The sequence below is a fragment of the Sceloporus occidentalis genome, unplaced genomic scaffold (genome assembly GCF_023333645.1).
Source record: "Sceloporus occidentalis isolate IW3139 unplaced genomic scaffold, rSceOcc1.0.p SCAF_2, whole genome shotgun sequence".
NCBI lineage: Eukaryota > Metazoa > Chordata > Lepidosauria > Squamata > Phrynosomatidae > Sceloporus > Sceloporus occidentalis.
Window position 1 is genome coordinate 217,007,691 of NW_028316982.1, and position 19,407 is coordinate 217,027,097.

At 40.9% G+C, this 19,407-nt stretch overlaps 1 protein-coding gene across 2 annotated transcripts in view; it reads right to left on the reverse strand.

Annotated features, from left to right (window-relative positions):
• The window catches only part of LOC149319688 (1,4-alpha-glucan-branching enzyme-like), a 215,543-nt gene that overhangs the window by 148,552 nt on the left and 47,584 nt on the right, over positions 1–19,407 (reverse strand). For both annotated transcript variants that reach the window (XM_089512205.1, XM_089512204.1), the window contains exon 2: positions 4,334–4,503. In XM_089512205.1, the coding sequence (XP_089368331.1) occupies positions 4,334–4,503 (170 nt within the window). The remainder of the gene's footprint in view (positions 1–4,333; positions 4,504–19,407) is intronic.

Consider the following 19,407-nt stretch of genomic DNA (forward strand, 5'->3'; position numbering starts at 1 on the left):
TTTCAATTTATAAAGAAATATATTCGGTATTTTTACCAACATTTGAGATTTTTTATGACAAGCAGAATCTTCTATGATGTCCTTTTCTATATAGCTATTGAAAAGGTACAGAAGCTGTATTATTTGCCTCTGGTTACCCGAGAGGAGGGAGGAGGAAAACTCACATACACAATAAAAATTTAAATGGATGTGGTGCTACATGATGGAAATAACCTAACCATCTCAGTGCAAAGTTACCTTTAGTGAGCTAAAAGATTATGCTTACCATATATACTCATGTATAAGTCGACCTCATGTATAAGTCGAGGGCAGTTTTTGGATCCAAAACCATGGATTTTGATATGACCTGTGGATAAGTCGAGGGGCAAACACTGGAGGATATTACAAAAGATTTAAAGGAGGGGGGGGGGGGGGACAAAGCACCATTTCCCTATATCTCACTCTTTGGACTTCTCCCAAGCATCACTCTCAGCATGGAAAAGGGGAAACAAACCTCAGTGTGCACGTGCGCACGCACACACACACTTCCCCTTACCAAAAGCATCTCCAAGGCTCATGGCTTGCAAAAAGGAGGACAGACCCCACTGTCTCTCTGCTTGTCACCCCCAGGACGCCAAGGTTCAGGGCTTGAAGAAATAGAGGACAGGCCTTTTTCTCTCTGCTTTTCACCCCCAGGACTCCAAGGCTCATAGCTAGCAGAAATGGAGGACAAACCTTTCTCTCTCTCTCCTTCTCACCCCCAGGACTTCCAGGCAAAACGGGGTACAAGCCAGGGCATACTTTCTGTGTGTTCCTTTCCTCAGCAAGTCAGCAGCAGCTTGTTAGGTCTGGCTGCGCGTAGGGTTGCCATAATTCACTACCACCAAACTGGGACAAAACGTAGAAAAATGTAGGACAAAATCAAGGATAAAATGTAGGGCAAATTGTAGGACAAAATTTAGCCCAAAATGTAGGACATTAAAAAATGGAGGACACAGCCAACTAAAAGCAAAAAAATTAATATATATTAAATATATATATATATATAAATCTTTATATCATAGAGATCTTGTTGCACCTCTGAGACCAAATGCATCTGAGGAAGCAGACTCTCTCAGTTAATAATAATAATAATAATAATAATAATAATAATAATAATAAAATTAAGGGACATTAGGAGGCAGTGGTAGAGAAGGACCAGGGTTTGATCTGTTGCTTGGAGATAAGCATCCCCCACTGGGCTAAATCACGCTCTCTCAGCCTCAGGGGTGGCAATGGCAACCCCTCTCTTTGCAAAGCCCTAGGGAAAGTCCTTCTCTCTCAGCCTCAGAGGATGCAATGGCAACCCCTCCCTGAAGAAACCTTGCCAAACCCTGGGGAAACCCTTCCTTCTTTCCTTCTCCCTTCAGAGAGTCCTACCAGGCTCTGCCTCTCTGCCTTCCTCCTCCACAGCTCTCTCTGTAGTCCTCCTGGCATGGCTGAATGGAAAGCTCCTCCTCCCTGCCTGGCCAATGGGGAATGGAGGAGCTGGGAGCTTGGCTGCAGCCTCTCTGAAACAAACGGAGGCTGGTGCCGGGGCTTCAAACGGGGAGCCATTACAAGGCTACAGAGAAAGGTGGGCACTTCTTCTATCACAAAATTTATTGGCATTAACTCGTTGACCCTTCCATAAGTCTACCCAGGATTTTGGAGTTCATTTTGGGGCATACATTTTTTGACTTATAGTTGAGTATATACGGTAAATAGAATTTAAATCTTATTTTCAAATCAGCATGGCCAAAGGAGGTGGTACAGCAGCTCTCTTATATGTCTGGAGAGGGACAGGCAGTGTACACCTTCCATTCAGGATGGTCTATGGTCCAAATGACCCTCTTCCCTAATGTGGACCATAGGCTGCCCATACTTCCATCTCAAATTGTTTGTTTGTTTGTTGTATTATTTTATTTGGTATTTAACTGAACATCAAAGTCAATGAATATCAACAGTACAGCACACAAACAATATGTTGTATTGTTTTGAAACCACAAGCAGTCCTGAAAGGTCTTTTCTCAAACTTTGAAAGTGGTGAACTCTTTTGGCTATCCAAATCAAACGAAATGATAAATGCAGTGACCCAAAATGTCAGACTATAGTACATACTGTATGAAAGCATCTATGTCACACTCTTATAGTAATTTATAAATCTGCCTGTAAAATAAATACAACAATGTTATCAGTGTTATTGTAATTTCATTGTTAGCTATGCATTCCATGTGAACACTTTCTAATCAGAAGGCAATATACAAATCTGCTTCCATCTGGAAATCTCTCTTTCCTTTTTTTTCTCTCTGCTTCTGTCTCCCCACTCCCCCTAACTGGTTTATTAATTCTCAACATCTTTAATCACTTCTTTACTCCTTTTCAGTCTAGGTTTTCGATTTTTCACTCTAAAAACAGTAAGACCTTTTCCATAAATTTGTGTTTTCTTAGTAATGAATCAAGCCTTATTGTTGTAGATGCCGATGCTTCCTTTGAATCTCTTTCATGTGTTTCTCTTCCTAGTCCCTATGGGCAGTTTTCAATTAGCTTTGTTTGTATGTTTAGTTGTTCTTTCACCATTTGCCTGTGACTTTTATTTTACTCAGTCTGTGGAGGATCTTCACATCCACTGTTCTTGATCCATTTTCTTTTCACAAACTACAAATTTATTCACTCTTTTAGCTTTCAGTATATTTGAATTTTTATGACAAAACATTTCAAGATTGCATTTCTCCTGTATATTTTTATTCTGCTTATTGTTACTTTCTCTCTGCCCTTCAGGAATATCTGGTCTGACATGGTGCTATCTGAAATTCAGTAGGAATGAGACACTCAATTATTTAGGAGGGGAAAACTATCATTTTCTACTTTTCCTATTCCATGTTAAACATTATGTTGTACCTTCCTGAGTGCATGTTGTCATTTAGTATCATCATTGACTTCTCTCTTCCCATTGGATTGATTCTCTTGTCAAATCTTGTATTTATTTTAAGAAACAACATTCAAGTTTGTGCTCTTCTTTTTCTGCTTCTGCTTGTTTGACCTTTACTATTTTTCAACCTGATTACTAGAATGTTATGTATTCTGGCCTGTATAATAAAGTTCTGCTGCCCACATTTATCCATTTGTTCACTTTTGCAATAACGAGAAACATTCTCAGCTGATCTCATTCCATTCAAAATTCTGGACCATACTTGTATTGTTCTAGTAAATCTGAACTCCTTTTTTCAAGCTGTGATGTTCCACTTTATATACAATTCTAGGGCATACCCAGGAAAATGAAGAGGAAACAGGGGATTTCGAAGCAGATATTTAGGAAGGAAGAGCCAGTAGGGTGTGGTGCTTTGGCCATTGGACTACCAGAGTTCGATTCATCATTTGGCCATGGAAACCCACTTGAGCAAGTCACACATTCTCAGCTATAGTAAATCCTGTGATAGGTTTGCTTTAGGGTCAGCATAAGTCTGAAAGGACTTGACAACAACATCAAGCATGAAGGCATGATTTTCTGTACCTTACAGTTCAATCAATAAATTATTATGGTCCTAGACCAGCATATAACAAAAGGCAACAATTTTCACAATAAGATACACTAAACTGAATATAAAACACAGCACACATAAGATTCACATTTAATTAAGTCACAACACTACCTAAGTTCAAGGTTTGTTCACAATCCCACTGGCCCCACTGGCTATCTGAATATTTCTAAGAGAGCTCTTTACTGTCATTATCTCCTGCTGATTTATCACCTTTTTATGGTCTGCCAAATAGCTTGGACCTGAGCCACATAGGTCATAACCAGCACTTTTACTTGTGCCCAGAAACAAAGTGGCAGCCAGTGGAGCTGAAGCATTTTGCTCATTAGTTGAACTATTAAGTTCTGTTTCTTAATTACTGAAATATATTTTCTTCATTTGTTAGACTTGGTGTTTGTTTATTTTTATATCTGAATGGTATACACTGTGCAATTGTGGTTGGTACTTAGTGTGTCACGCTTAATGATCTCACCAGAGGCTGCCTCTTGTAACTTTTCTTGTATCATCCAGCCTGCCCTTACTGACCTCACAAGGAGTCAGCTGGATCTCTCATTATGGCATTGAAATCTCAGGGCTTGGAATAGTCTTGACCAGGAAATCCAATTGTCAAGACAGAATTGTAATTTCTGAAATATTTTCAAGATTTTAGCAACAACTCAGATTTGTGGTCTGAGCTATGAATGTGACAACTCTTTATTTTGAAAGAATTAAACTGCGTAAGCACAGCCAAGAAAACAGATCTAACTTGTGGATATGTCATGATAGTACAACAAATGTATGTAGCTGAAAATACTTACTGAAGTCTCCAGTGAGAAACACTGCTTCTGCTCCAGGAGCCCATTCTTTACAGTATATTCCACCATCCACAAATTTGTTGACTCCAAATGTTAGGTAACTCTTTGTAAATTTGTCAAGGCCACCTTCAGCATCTTCAACACTCTTCAAGATGCGATGAAATGTACCATACCTTCAATAAATGTTTTAAAGAAAGGTAAGCAAGCAAGACATATACAGTACAAAGCTAGTAAGACTCAGATTTCAATACTTGTACAATGTTTGCCAACATGATGTAGTGGTTTGAGCATTGAATTATAACTCTAGAGAGCAGGGTCCAAATCCCTACTTGTCCACAGAAATCCACTGGATGACTTTGAGCAAGTTATACTGTTTCATACTCACAGGAAGGCACCAGCAAAGATCCTTTGAACAAATCTTGTCAAGAATACCCTGTGACTATGTGCCCCTGACTCAGAATGCTTCTGAGGTCCCTCTTTCTGCTTCTCCTGACCCAAATGGGACCTCCAGAGAGAACCTATCTCAGCTCCCACCACCCACTGATTTTAATTCCTCTTGCATAGCAACTCAATGTGACATTGCTGGGATTCCACTTGCACTTTCTGTCTCTGCTGCTGCAGATATTCCTCCTCCTAACCCTGGAGAGAAAATGAGACTGAGCAAGGGGGCGTGAAAAAGTAGTGTGAGACACACAAGTATTTTTAAAGGAAAAAGTTTTTTTCTACATAAGAAATATTCAAAAAGATATCTTTTTGTGTGAAGGACTTCCTTTCCTTCAGGCACACTTAAAAGTTACAAGTTACAGACAGATTAGATCATTTCAGCCAAGCCAGAAAATTAATAAAAATCTGTGAGAAAGCTAGCTAATACATTTTCCTATTCTACTCATGATCGGATGGGATTTGTAGTCCTTGATGTTCATAGTCTGCACTCCTTTTGTCCAGTCTCAACCAGCTTCCCCAGGTGGCACAGGAGCCCCTGACCCAAGCGTCCCTTTGTTAAGTGTTCTCTTCCTTGTGGTCCCTTGTGGTCCCTTGCCCTTATTATGGGCAAGTGCACTCTCCTCACCTCTGTGATTCTGAGCCCCATTAAAATGAAACTGAAACTCATCACATAATGTAACCCTTTCTTACCTGGGAAGAAGGCTACCTGTGCTGCTCAGATACTGGGGGGAAACCATTATCACACAGGATCACCTTAGGGTCAACATACGTTGGAAATAAGCTCAAGGCACAGAACAACAACAATCATGCCCCTCCCCTAAAAGTATTAACAAATTTATTTTAAGTGATGAGGCTTACCAAAATATTTTGGCATAAGATTAAATGTTTGTTAAGATTTATTTCATTCTAGCACTTTATATATTGTGCTCTGCTATATCCAGAACTTTAGCTTACAAAGTGATTTTTTCCCCTTCACTTTATCTGCTATGGGACACTTCACTGAATCCAGCTATTAAAATAACTATATTTTTCAATAGATGAGAATTATGCTAAAGCCAACAGCCATCATAACATCCCCCACTTTCCTTGCAGAACAGTTTTTCTTCATAAAACAAAAGCTAGAGCATGGCACCTCTATTGTAAGATACTCAGTTTTATCTAGTTTAAAGGGGTCGTTTGTTCAAAGGAAACATCAATCATAGTGACAACTAAGATATTGCACCTTTGGGGAAAATGCCACTGCTGGGAAACAGTCTTGGGTTTATTTAAAGCTGTAGTATAGAAAGTCACTTTAGAAGCATTATATTAAGAGGCTCCTTAAGTCTCATTTGCTGGCTATTCTTGTTGATTATATTACCTTTTACTTGCAAGGTTAAACCTTCTCAACAGCTTTTGTTGAACAGACTGATGTTTACCTCACACTCAATAAACATTTCAAAGAAGCGACTAGCAAGGACAGTGGGCATGTTCACTTAATCCTCTTGGTCCTACACACAGAAAGCCCAGCATTACTTCTGGGAAATTTGCTTGTGGGTTTTCACATCAAACTATGTAATATTTTTGTAACCTCTTGAGTCGGTGCTCTTATTATGCAGTACACAGCACACATAAACACTCTCACACACAAAAGCATCTAAATATAAAGTTGCCTTCTCAACAAACATGTGTGACAGTTGATGGAATTTTAAAGCTTGTTGCAATTTAATTTGCATAAAATATAAGTCAAATAAAAAAAGGTGGAAGACAATTTAATGGGGAAAGAATGTCAAAACATAGCAAGATAACAAAGCATTACAATACATAACTCTCAAAAAAATTGTCTGGGTTTTTAGGAAATCAACACCCACATGCTTCCACAATCAATGTGAATTATATGTTACGTGGGAGCCATCTCTGAAGAAAGTTCAGAAACATCTAGTCCAGAAAGCTGTAAAACCATGATTGACTAGGAGGGGTCACAGGGAACATGTGTGCCTTCACTGCCTACCAATCCTGTTCTGAACAATTTTTTCAGTGCTCACCATGCCAGAGCTTGGAAATGTTACATTTTTACTATAGCTCTCAAAAGTCCCCAACTCCATGATGGCTGGGACATTCTGAGACATTCTGGGAGCAACTTTTCCAAGCTCCAGTCATGACCTCTTGAAGCCTTAAATGTCTTGGGAACAGGATATCATAAAAACTACATTTTCCCATGTGAGCCCTCTATTATTATTATTATTATTATTATTAAAGTTTATTTATGTAGCTTTCTAGTACTCAACTGTTGCGGGCTCTGTTCCTTCTTTATTATTAATTTCAATAGATCACAGGAAGGGAACTGCTATGCTGTGTACAAAATCCTAACTCAGAATCAAGCCATTTACAAGTGTCATGTTCACTGAGAAAATGCTGTGTTCAACCACAGAGGCAGGTCCTTTATAGCCATGCTCCACTCCCAAGACAGCCGGCTCTCTACACTGGGCCAACAGGCAGGCCACCTATCCCTGGCCCACCAAGACTCATTTGAGCTTATTGAAATGAGACATGCATTTTGTGTGACTTTTAACAAACATTTTAAAACTCAGTTATTTTGTTTTTAAGTTATTATTAGCAGCATTGAGCACTACTTGTAGTGGACAAGTAGGATATAAATTTATTTATTTATTTATTTATTTATTTATTTATTTATTTATTTAACTATATTTATACTCCACTCTTTAGCCCTAAAAGCTCTCAGAGCGGCTTACAGATCGTTATTCAGACGGTTCCCTGTCCTCAGGCTTACAATCAATACTTGTTTACATTGTATCCCCTTGATGCCCAAAAATACACTGTGTCTGTATTTTATTTAAAGCTATAACGAAAAGGACAAAAAGAAAGGGGGGAAAGATTTCAGCAAAGTACAAGGACTTTTCAGATATGTACTTTGGTTTTCTGATTTAGGTAGTGAGTAATGTTAGGCTAAGGCAACGTAAGTATACCACAAGAAGAATAAGCACTTCCTAATCACAGCTCCAGCCTTGAATTATCATATCAAAAATATCTGAATTTGATGCCATGATATGAGTGTTTAGGTCTATAAATATAAATGGACAAAATTAAAGTCATGACAATTTTCTTGCAGAAAAACATCAATATTATTTTAACCACTGAAGAAATAATCTGCACTCTATTCACATCCAACTTCTCCCTATAGTCTTCTTAGAAAACATCTTAAAGTCACCAAAATATACTCTTATAGCCAGGATATAGAGGGAAAAGAATTGTATGTCAGTATTGTATAGCCATAGAAGACTAGAGAACTTGTATATATTGACTCTGGTTTTTTTATCCTTTAGTGTATTAGCCTATTGCCTTGCAGCTGCAGGGCTCACTCAAACTATCGACCAAAATACCCCAGGCGCCTGCTGCAAATATGTGCTTATCCATCATCATGGTGTGGAGCAACAACTGTGATGCTATCCCAGAGAGTAGGGAAGGGAGAATGAGAAACAGAATGCAAACATCTGTCTAGTAATGCTCACTTCATCAGTTTCCACATGGGATACCAATCTCTATAGGCATTTCACTAAACAGATTTATATCAACTATATTGAAGTTGTTGGCCACTCTTTAACCATGAATTCAATTCCAATATGTCCAAAAACACCAGCAGCCACTTAGAAGACTAAGGACCATATTTTGGTGACAGGGAAATTTACAATTTGCTATTGGAAATGAAGGTACTACAGCAAAGTAGTAGCTATAACTGTGCTTGCTGAGTATGTTTTTTTAAAAAAAATATTTTATTGAATAAATTACTATTTAGATAACTTATAACTTGTATTAATTGTGTTTACTAAGTAATTTTTAAATACTATGTATGTATTTTAAAAAAATACATGGACACTAGCATCTAGTAACTTAATTACAGGTGTTTTTGAGGGGTATGCCAATACTCAAAGAAAAATGTCCAAACATGACAAAGAAAACAACACGAAAACAGGAATATAGCAGTCAGTTCCCATCTGTATCAAAAGAAAGGCCCAATTATGAGTGATACTGCAGCCTTGGCAAGTGAGGTGAGAATTGCTTCACTATAATAAGACCTTTTAATATACTTTGCAAAATATTTATATATTAATTTGAATGTTTTATACTTCACAACACATCAATATTGCCCATACATTGCACCTAATGGGCAAACCTGCTGACTGAGGTGGGAGGGTCAAAAGTCACTGCTATCTATTATTCCTGCTTTCTTCTCCTGCCTTTCTCCTCCCCCTGTCAGTGCAGCTCAGCTCAGCTCAGCTCAGCTCTTCCCTGTATCCCTGTTCGTTGCTTTGTGGTTCCAGTAGCAGCATCACTATAGATGCTTGGCTATCAGTGTACAATTGCCATCGGTTAAAGGAGCATTTTGTGCTGCTTTACAGGGTATAGGCAGGCTGGCAGCAGCATGAAATGAGTCAAGGAGCAGAGAAGAAAAAAAGAGATGGAGCATAAAGAAGCAAGCAAGCAAGCACACTTCTGCCTCCAAGGTGGAAGGCAGGGAAATGATGCCAAAGAGGAACAGGCAGAGCAGCATGAGGGAAAACAGAGGAATGGAAGAAGGCCAAGAAAAAACAGAGGTCTTCCCCCCCCCCCAAAAAAAAAAAAAAGAAGGGAAAAGAGCAGGTCACATTTCCCAATCCTTTGCATCACTCTGCCCAATGGTTGGCTGTATTATCCAGTGAGTTCATGGCAAAGATGGCACTAAACGATGAGTTTTCCATTTACTCCTCTACCTTCTTGTTAATGCTAAATATTGCTAAGGCGATTATCACATGGAGCCTTACCATCCCTGAAACATGGCTAAATCGTCCATAAAGCATGTGAGTGTGAGAGCCGATCATGCTTGCCTCCCATGATTTAATCATCATTGAGGCATCCCACTCCTCTCCCATCATCAAAGCATTCGCGGAGCAGCCATTTTGCCAATAACAGAAGTTTCCATTGTTGAAAAATGGCTGCTCCACAAATGCTTTGATGATGGAAGAGGAGCGGGATGCCTCAATGATGATTAAATTATGGGAGACAAGTGTGATTGGCTATCACACCTGCACACTTTATGGAAAATTTAGCCACATTTCAGGGACGGTAAGGCTCTGTGTGATAATCGCCTGTGTAAGCTTTATGACCAGATGGATTTAAACTGGGATGTCTTTGTTCCTGATCTAGCACTCTAGCCATTACATTATACTGTCTTCAGATCAGTGCTTACTTCATAAATAGTTTAAAGGCTGAAACAAAGGGCCCAAACAGACAAGCCAAAATAAAGCTGCTTCAGGTCACTTCGGAGGTATGCTGTTTAAATGATGCATGCGTCCTAAGAGGCCGGAAACTGCGTCAAAGGCATGCTAAAGTCCTAAGGACTAGTGCGCAGGTTTGGCATGGCTTCTGGCCTCGTAGGACTCATACATCATTTACACAGCATACCTCCAAAGTGACCTGAAGCAGCTTTATTTTGGCCTGTATGTTCAGGCCCATAGTGTCAGACATGCAAGCAGTGCCACAATTCAGGACTTTAATTTGCATATTATGCAAAATAATAAAAAATTAATGTCCATATTATACAATATAATCTCCTGAGATTTAGAGAACTGGGATATGGCAACCTCACTTACAAGGAGGCTATATTTGAAAGATCTCTTTCAGCTAGCATTGTACACTGTAATCCTTTGAATTTATATATTAATTTATATTTGGAGACTGTCATGCTTTTAACAGACTCGTTTTTCCCCTTAACCATTTACAGGCTAAACTGAAGGAGCAACACAGGTACTATGGAACTGTACTCAATACAGTTACTATGAAAGTATTTGCCCTAAATACTTGTTGAACTATAGAGGGAATACACATTAATAGAAATATTTTTTATACTAGAGTCTGGTTAACTTTTTTTGGTTCAGTTCTTCACTTAAATTTTCATTTTGGATTACTTACACAGTGCCCTGAAAGCAGCTCATATAACTTCATTTCAATAATAAGTAAACAACAGAGGATTATATGAAATAAAGTCAGATGAATTTAAATTGCAAGCCTTAAATTAATCATTTGAATACAGGCCAGAAGCAAAAGCCAAGGAATGGTTGAATGAACTAATCAATGGGTGAAATTCTTATTGCCCTATGCTGCTGCTTAACCTTTTTTGCCCTCACAGGGTGAATCAGGTCACAATACCAAAGTGACAACAGAATCCACAATTATAGGAAATCCTATTTAACAACTCTTAAATGAAGAGCAGTTATGCCAGATTAAACAGGAGACTTGCAGCTTCATCTCACAAAATTCAAGTCTTTCAGTTTGTCGTTGTTTTCTCATTGTCTTCTAACCAACACACATCTTTTGCTTCTGTCCCACTTTTTTTCTTGACTCATATCTCTGGCCATTCATCATTTCCTCATATCTCTGAATTTCAATCCCTCTTTCCTTCGTCTCACTTCTGTGATCCAACCTGTTTTTGGCTCTGCAGCTTAGATTGGTTTTTTTTATAGTTATGAAGTATACATCCCTACACTAAGAATTTAGATACTCTGTCAGAGAATCTTTTATAAGTATGCATGTAAATATTTGCAAATTTTTTTCTTGCAGTCAAGAATGAATATATAAGCTGTTACAAAAAATTAATGTAATTAAAAATTAATGAGGAAGTTGACCAGGCAGGCCCAGCTCCATCAGGGCTAGCCTGGAAGAAGAGACTCTTCTCTCCATAACTGTCATCTTCCGGCCTATGAGGGAGTTGACCAGGCAGGCCCAGCTCCACCAGGGCTATCCTGAAGAAGACGAGCCCTCCCTGCAGTCCATCTGCCTTGGTCCAGGCCTCAGAGGGAAAGAAGAATGCTGGACCTGATCCCCTTCCCCACCACCACTCCCTTCTCCTTTTGTGTCATGTCTTTTTATATTGTAAACCTATTATCCTCTCTGTTGTAAGCTGCCCGGATTCCCAGTGATTGGGAAGCATATAAATAAATCCTATTATTATTTAATTAAAAATGGTGTAGTTTTTAAAGACTATTTGCAGTGCCATGCTTATTTCATTTCTTTCTTTCCTTGGTTTTTTTTTTTTGGGGGGGGGGTGTTTGTTTGTTTGTTTGTTTGTTTTTTGGTTTTGGGGGTTTTTGGTTAAAAATGCTTGTGGGTTTTTGTGTGTGCAGAAAATAGCATTTTCTGCACTAACACACCCACATGCATTTTTCACATGGCATAAGTCCTGAAATGCAAAGATTCTTGCACATCCAGGATACTTCTTATCTCATTTTCCCAACACTCAAAAAACCTGTTCCTGAACCATTTTGGATGGAATATTTTCATTCTCCCCACCCTCATCCATATACATAATGATTTTATTTCCTGGGAACTTTTGAATGTTTAGCAGTTGCAGTACCACTTCAAGCAACCAGGATCCGTCCAAAGTATATTAAAAACTCTTGGTCATAGTTGTTGTTTTTTAAAATAACATTGTTCTATGAAATGACATCCTACCTGACAACCAACGCCCAGACAAACACCCAAACTTGTTTGAGCCCTGGCCATAAGGAACAAGCCACTATATGAATATGTTCTGATTAGCAACTAAAAACATGCAGAAAGAGAAAAATATCTGAACAGATTAAGCCACAATAATGAAGTATTTTCTTGACATTTCCAGTTAGCAGCTGTTAATTCTGGTAGAGATGTAAACACTAATAAGTAATTAGAATGTACTAACTGAGCAGCATATTAATACTTTCTTCAAATTAAAAAAAAAAGTAATTTTAAAAAGCCAGTAAATATTTGCTAAAAACTATATGGCACCCAAGTGACAGCCATTTACATATGTATTTCTAATGATAACATTATAAAATTTAGTAAATCTCATTTCAGAAAATAAATGGTCATTATAACTAGAAAGGCATCTGCAGCTAACATATAGATTCACAGGGAGCAAATTGTTTCAAATTAAATACTGTCAAGATTTCAGTTTAGATCAGTGTTGTGCTCCTGGATTCATGGTGTAAATTGAGACTCAAGTAAATGAGGCAAGCCAGTTCCATAAGGAATCACTGAAGACCAGAGGGATGTGTTCCAACAAGGCTGAGGTAGCCACAAAGTTAGTGAGAATACTGGACCCCATCAGTTTTGAAGAGGTTTAATGCATAAATAATCAGATACCATTTTCAGGTTAGAGAACCTCCACCGCCTTCCAGATAAGATGACTCGAATTGTTCTCCCCACCTAAGTAAGCAGAGGAAATCCCTCCAACCCAAAAGTCCAGTTTTTTTCTAAGCAGGCAAAAGAACACACAATCTTTGGTGAACGTTATCACACATAAACACAAACAATTGCCTGTTCTGTTGCAGCAGCTCTATAAATGTATAGTGGCTGCCCAAGGCTTGAAGCAGATTAGAAATAAAATGTTGCTGTTGTTGGGACTGAAGAGACTTCTTAGCAAAAGAGGATTTGCAATTGGGAGAATTAGTTTATTAACTATTAATAACTTATCTAAGAAGAAGTACCTTCATAAATGGCACTTGGATGACCATTAGATTGAGCAATGCCACAGTTTGAAATATCTGGGGGTTCATTTTGCTTATAATGGAAACTGTAAACTTCACTTAGAAGCAGCAAAATGTCTAGTCTGGAGGACAGCAAAAGCCATAGTGATCTTTGGAAGCCATAGTGATCTGAAAGCTCTATCTTAAAAATCTTTATAGCCAAAGCTTTATTGCAATTGTTAGAGATATAGGCCAAAATTTCAGGAAAGCATAAATGACAAACTGGAAAATATTCAAAGGAAAACAGTAACGATGGTATATGGCCTAGACACATAAGAAGTAATGGCTGGAGGAGCTGGATAAGTTTAGTTTGGAAGAGAGCCATCTTTTAAGACTTGAGGAGCTATCATGTAGATCAGGAGTGGCCAACATATGGCTCTCCGACTTTTTACAGCCCACTGTCCCCAACCTGCACCCTCCAAACATTGTGAGTAGGAACACACATATAAGTGTCAGTGGTTGTTCAAAGACACATCTAGGAGTGGCAGATTAATTTAAAGCACCCACCTTTCTCCCAAAACCTAAAAATCATAACTAGAAACAACTTTCAGTTGTTATTTTCAGCCCCAAATGGGAGAGACCACTGTGAGTGTGCACGTCAAACTTGGCTCCAGCTGTGATTCCCATCTCTGGCATAAACGAAGATTTCTTCCCACCCATTCCCTTTTTCTCCAGAGTCTATGACCCCAATCAGCCAGTGTATGATGTAGTTGAAATACTGGAAGTACTGGAAACACTACTCTATGTCCTGCACATGTTGTTCATACAACTCCGTTCAAAGTAGCCCCTGACATGGTGTCCAGATAATAAGGTAGCAGGCACTCTCACTGACGTCTGAATAGATAGGACACATCGGGCATATCAGTATGGTCACTGAGACAGAACTTGTGCCCAATTCCTCCACAATACAGTATGTCCATTAGAACAGCAGGAAGGAAAAGTCTGAAGCTCACTGTGGGTTTGATGAGTCCTTCCCATTGGTGGCATTTTCCCTTGTAAAGGGGGGTGCTTGGAAATAATAATTTGTTTGTTTGTTTGTTTTTTCATTTGATAGGTTAAAATGATTTCAAAGATTAGAAAAAGAGTTGTACTCATTTCCTTCTGTCTCCCTGGTGAGAATGTCTGACTGGCTTGTACATAGAATGAACTACTGAATAGAGAAGACCATGCGGGACAGGCGAACACATTAGACTGACATAAAAGAGGCACAAGAAATAAAACAGGAGTTAATCTGATGATAGGCTTATGTACTTTTCAGATGTATCTATCTGCCCAACAGAATGCAGTATGAAGATGATGTTTGGTCTGTTGCAGAAAGTTTGTTCTTGCACATGCCATTATAATAACTGAATTATGATTATTTATCTGTAGTGCATATACTAGAGAGCTAGAGTGTTACAGAATTTTCATATTACAAGAATCTAATTTTCAAAAAACAAAACAAAACTCCAAACCATTAAATTACTAGAAAGTCACCCCTACTTTCTAAGAAAATTATTGTAGAGATAATCAAGTGTGCATGATCTGGAAAGGATCAGTTCTTCGATCAGTATTCATTTCATTTTATGGATTCTCCAAGGACAGTGGATGAATTTTCTCCTGCCATCTATATCCCTCACATATACACACGGTCATTACAAACATACTAGCCTTAGCCAGACATATATAAAAACTGTTTATATAAACCAAGATTATTTTTCTCTGCTTGTGACTTGAAGTAATGCTGATGTGGACAAGTTTTTAGCTATAATTTCTTGCTATAAGTTAATGCCAGGGTGGGAGGGAAGACCCTTATTTGAGAAGAAAGCTGTAGAAATACAGAGACAGATTTCTTTCTAGAAATCAGTAGACTAAGACTTTGTTAGCTCATGTTTCATATTACACAAGAGAAAATAAACTGAAAGGTCAGTTGAACAGTTACAGCATTGCCCTTTTCCAAGGTAATCAGCAGAGCATGTAGCAAAGACGTGAACACAAGCGTGACTGGAAAGACAGTAGCTGATAAAGAGGCATGCTGCCAAAACTACATGGGACAAAATGCTATATTCCCAATGCCAGCTGAAGAGTGTGTGGCATGCTACAGGTCTTAGTTGAGTAATTCTGATTTATTACTTTAATTTGAAATTCTGTTCCTGTTAAACATTCAGGTTTTAGCACTGCTGAAAGATACCAGAATCTTTAACGCTGACCATTAATCACATCCATAGGTGAACTATGAGAAGCAGTATAGTTTATTAATTTGTTTGCAACGATAAAAACAAGGCATTCATTACAATTAATTCAGTGGCTGACTAATGTGAATAGTAAAATAAACACAGTCTCCTTCTGTAATTCAATACCATTTTAAGCTAAGGACTGCATCATAAGCCCCATGCCATATTAAAATAAGCTACTTAGTTATCTGTATTGCTACAATCTTCCACTCAGACTGAATTAATCGCATTAAAGAGGATTCCTTTTAAAAAGAGACAAAGCAACAGAGAAAACAGAAGTTTGAAACATCCTTGTTAAGTGTTTTGTTTACTAGAAGTTATTTGGATCTGTTAGTAATGGCATGTCAATTCCCATTTGATACTACTGTCAGCTATTTTGTATATCAAGGTCAAGTGTGGAAAAATACAGACTCAATGAGTCCCATAGCAGCTGTTCTGACAGCTATGAAATCTGAATCAAAACTCAAACTGAAATAGTTGAGCTGTTATACAATTCATGTTTTCCCATTCTAATGCACATGTTTACATACTGAAGTACCGTCAATGACATTTCTGAAGTCAGAAGATGCAAAGATTTGTTTGCTAATAAGTAAAACTATTCTGCTAGTTACAATTAATGTGTCAGGCACACATTCCAAGCAGGAGTGCCAGGTGTCCTTTATTATAAGGAATGTCCTTTATTTGAGTGCTGGAAAGCTTGTCCTTTACTTAAAGTGGGATGCCAAAAATCTCGTTTGGGATTGTAGGCCCTTTAAGAAAAGACAAGGTTGACTTACAGGAGCAAGCATGTCTGAAGTACAGGTGATTAGATCACCTATGTCTCTCCTATGCCTTAAAGACAGTGAATGTGTTCCCCTGAGCAACCCAACATCCAATCAAAATGGACAAGAGAGGTAGGAGAGAATCATTCTTTGGCATGTGCACAGAGAGTGCCTGGGTACTTTTTGTCACTATTGGCATACAGCTTGTTCCAGGCAGCTTGTTCCAGTAGCTAAGAAGAGAATGACAGTTGAGGATGAAGCAATACTCGTTTCTCTTTTAGTCTGTGGTGGGAAAATGTGCAAATAAATGTGTGTGTGCTTGTGTGTGTGCTTGTGTGTGTGCATATGTGTGACTAGTGAGGGGGGTGCGTGTTTGTATTTGTGTGTGAGATACAACATTCAATTTAAATTACCTGGGCTCCTATACACATATCTACTCAGAAGTAGGGCCCTATGAATTCACTATGATTTGCTTCAAAAGATGTAAGATACTCTAACTTAACTTAAAGAGGTAAGAGATTGTAACTTAACAGCCTGAACGGCTGTTGGAAGGCATCAGTTTTTTGTTTTGTAATAGTCATGCCCCCTATAATAACTATATGCATTTTAAATGATTTATTTATGTTTATTTATATAGATGTCAAAAAGCATAGGTGAAAGGACTGAGCCCTGGGGGACCCTACAGGCCAATGGCCAAGGAGTCAAACAGGAATCCCCCAGCACCACCTTCTGAGAATGCCCCTCCAAAAAAGTACAGAGCCACTGCAGAACAGTGCCTCCAAGTCCCATCCCAGGGAGGATACTCAGAAGGATACCATGGTCAAAGACTCTGAGAAGTCCAGTAGAACCAAGAGCGACACACTCCCCCTTTCCCGTTCCCTGCGTAGGTCATCCACCAAGGCAACCAAAGCCATTTCTGTCCCATAGCCAGGTCTGAAACCAGACTGACATGGATCTAAATAATCCGTCTCATCCAGGAACGGATAGGGAGGCCACCACATACTCCAGCACCTTGCCCAAAAGTGGAAGGTTGGAGACTGTAATTATATAGTACATTAGGATCCAGGGAAGTTTTTTTTCCCAAAAGAGGTCTTACAACAGCCTCTTTTAGGCATGTTGGGACCCTGCCTTGCTGTAAAGAGGCATTAATCACTTCCCTTATTCATTCCACCAGTCCTCCTCTGGCCTGTTTAATTAACCAGGAAGGGCAAGGATCTAGTATACATATGGTTGCTCTCACCACTCCAAGGATCCACAGGCTGCACAAATTGAAAAGTATACATCAATACCGGACAAGCATGAGCCAATGGTCAAAGAATTATATGCACTTATACATATAGACACATATACATTCCCCTTAGGGAGAAAAACAAGATATATCAACGTCTGAGTGCTGAGCTTCATCAAATAGCTAGCACATGTAAGGGTAAAGTCAGAAAAGCTAAAGCGCAGAATGAACTCAGGCTTGCTAGAAAGGTTAAGAACAATAAATAGGGCTTTTCCCAGCAGAGAAGGGGGCCGAGCATCCTGATGTTGGGTAGCTCCGCCTGCAAAGGCTCCTGTAGGCAGGACACAAATTTAAAAACAGAGGCCAGGGGCCCGACCCCGCCTCCATAGGCGGAGCGACCCCCAGAAACCTCAGTCTTTTTCCTGCCTTAGCTCCTGGTAGGACGCATCTCACTTTGGATCCTAAAAAACCTACTTGGCTCCCCAGACTTGGCCTGGCTTGAAACCTACCTTTGCTCCTCTTTTTTCCTTCCTTTCTCAAAAAATAATAATTTTTTTTCTCTTTCCTTTCTCTTTTTCCCCTTTTCTACTCCCTCCTTCCTCCCCCCCCCCATGGCTGGTGAGGAAGAGGCCAGGCCAGCGGGTGAGCTGGCTTCCACTTGGCCCGGGCAAGCCCCGGCTTTGCCGGAAGCGCGCCCAGAGGCACTCCACGTGGACAGAGAGCAGGGAGTGGAAGCTGGGCCGCACCGGGTGGAGGGAGATCCCTCACAGCCCGCTGCAGAGCCCAGGGCCTCACGACTGACCCGGTCAGGGTTGGAGGCTAGAGAGCCCTTGTCGCCGTCGGGATGGACACGAGGGGAGGAGGTAAGCAAATCCCCCCTGCCAGAGGGTACTCCCTGGGGTTCCCCCAGGGAGCCTGAGATCCCAGGCCCCTCTTGGGCTTCCCAGAGGGAGGACGACAGTGGCGGCCCGCGGGGCCAGCCCAACAGGGCGCAGGGCTGGGGGACAGGCCCCTTTCTCTCTCCGCTCTTCCCCCCCTTCCTAGGATGGCCAGGCCCCTGCCTCCAGGCCTCCCCCACGGCTGGAGGCCCAGTGGCCGAACCCACAGGCGGGCAAAATGGCCCCTTCGCCTCCCCATGGGGGTTTCCCTGGGGCCCTATCCCCCACCAGGGGTGGTTTGGGTTGGGGGGACCCATCACCTGGCCCCCGGCCGGCGCCAGTGGCCACGCGGTCGCCCAGGGGGGTGGCCATCCTGACCGCATGGGCCGAGATGGGGGCCGCCATCTTGGCCATGTGGCCCGAGATGGCGGCCGCCATCTTGATGACCCGGAATCAGGGTCGCGGGACCGCACGGCCTGCAATGGGGGCCGCCATCTTGGGGGCGACCCAGAAGTGGGGTCGCGAGACCTTGCGGAGCCCAATGGGGGCCGCCATCTTGGCAAGCCAGGCCGGGTGGCTGCAGAGCGGGTTAGGCCCAAGCCCATCCTCTCCCCTAATAGGGAGCCCTCGCGCCGCCTCTCCATTAGTGCCGCCTCACGTGACTCCCCCCGAGAGTCCACACCCTCAGAGGACTCCCGCGATGAGAGACACTTAGAACCCCAGGCCCAAGCCCATTCCATCGCTAGGTCCGGAGGGAGGGAGAGCCGGGGTTCACAGTCAGACTCAGACTCAGATACATTGCAGGCCTATCACCCCCCAGCCAAGAGGGCCAGATATGCCAGAGAGTCTAACAAACGGCCACGCTCCCCCTCACCCCACTCCTCGGGGGACGAGGGTCCTCCGGCCAGCCTAGACTCTGTTGCCTCTGTATCCGAGGAGGGAGAGCTCTCCTAGGACGAGGGAGATACGTCCAGGAACACCCCCATGTCCTCTCGACTCCTCAAGCCGGAGGACTACCC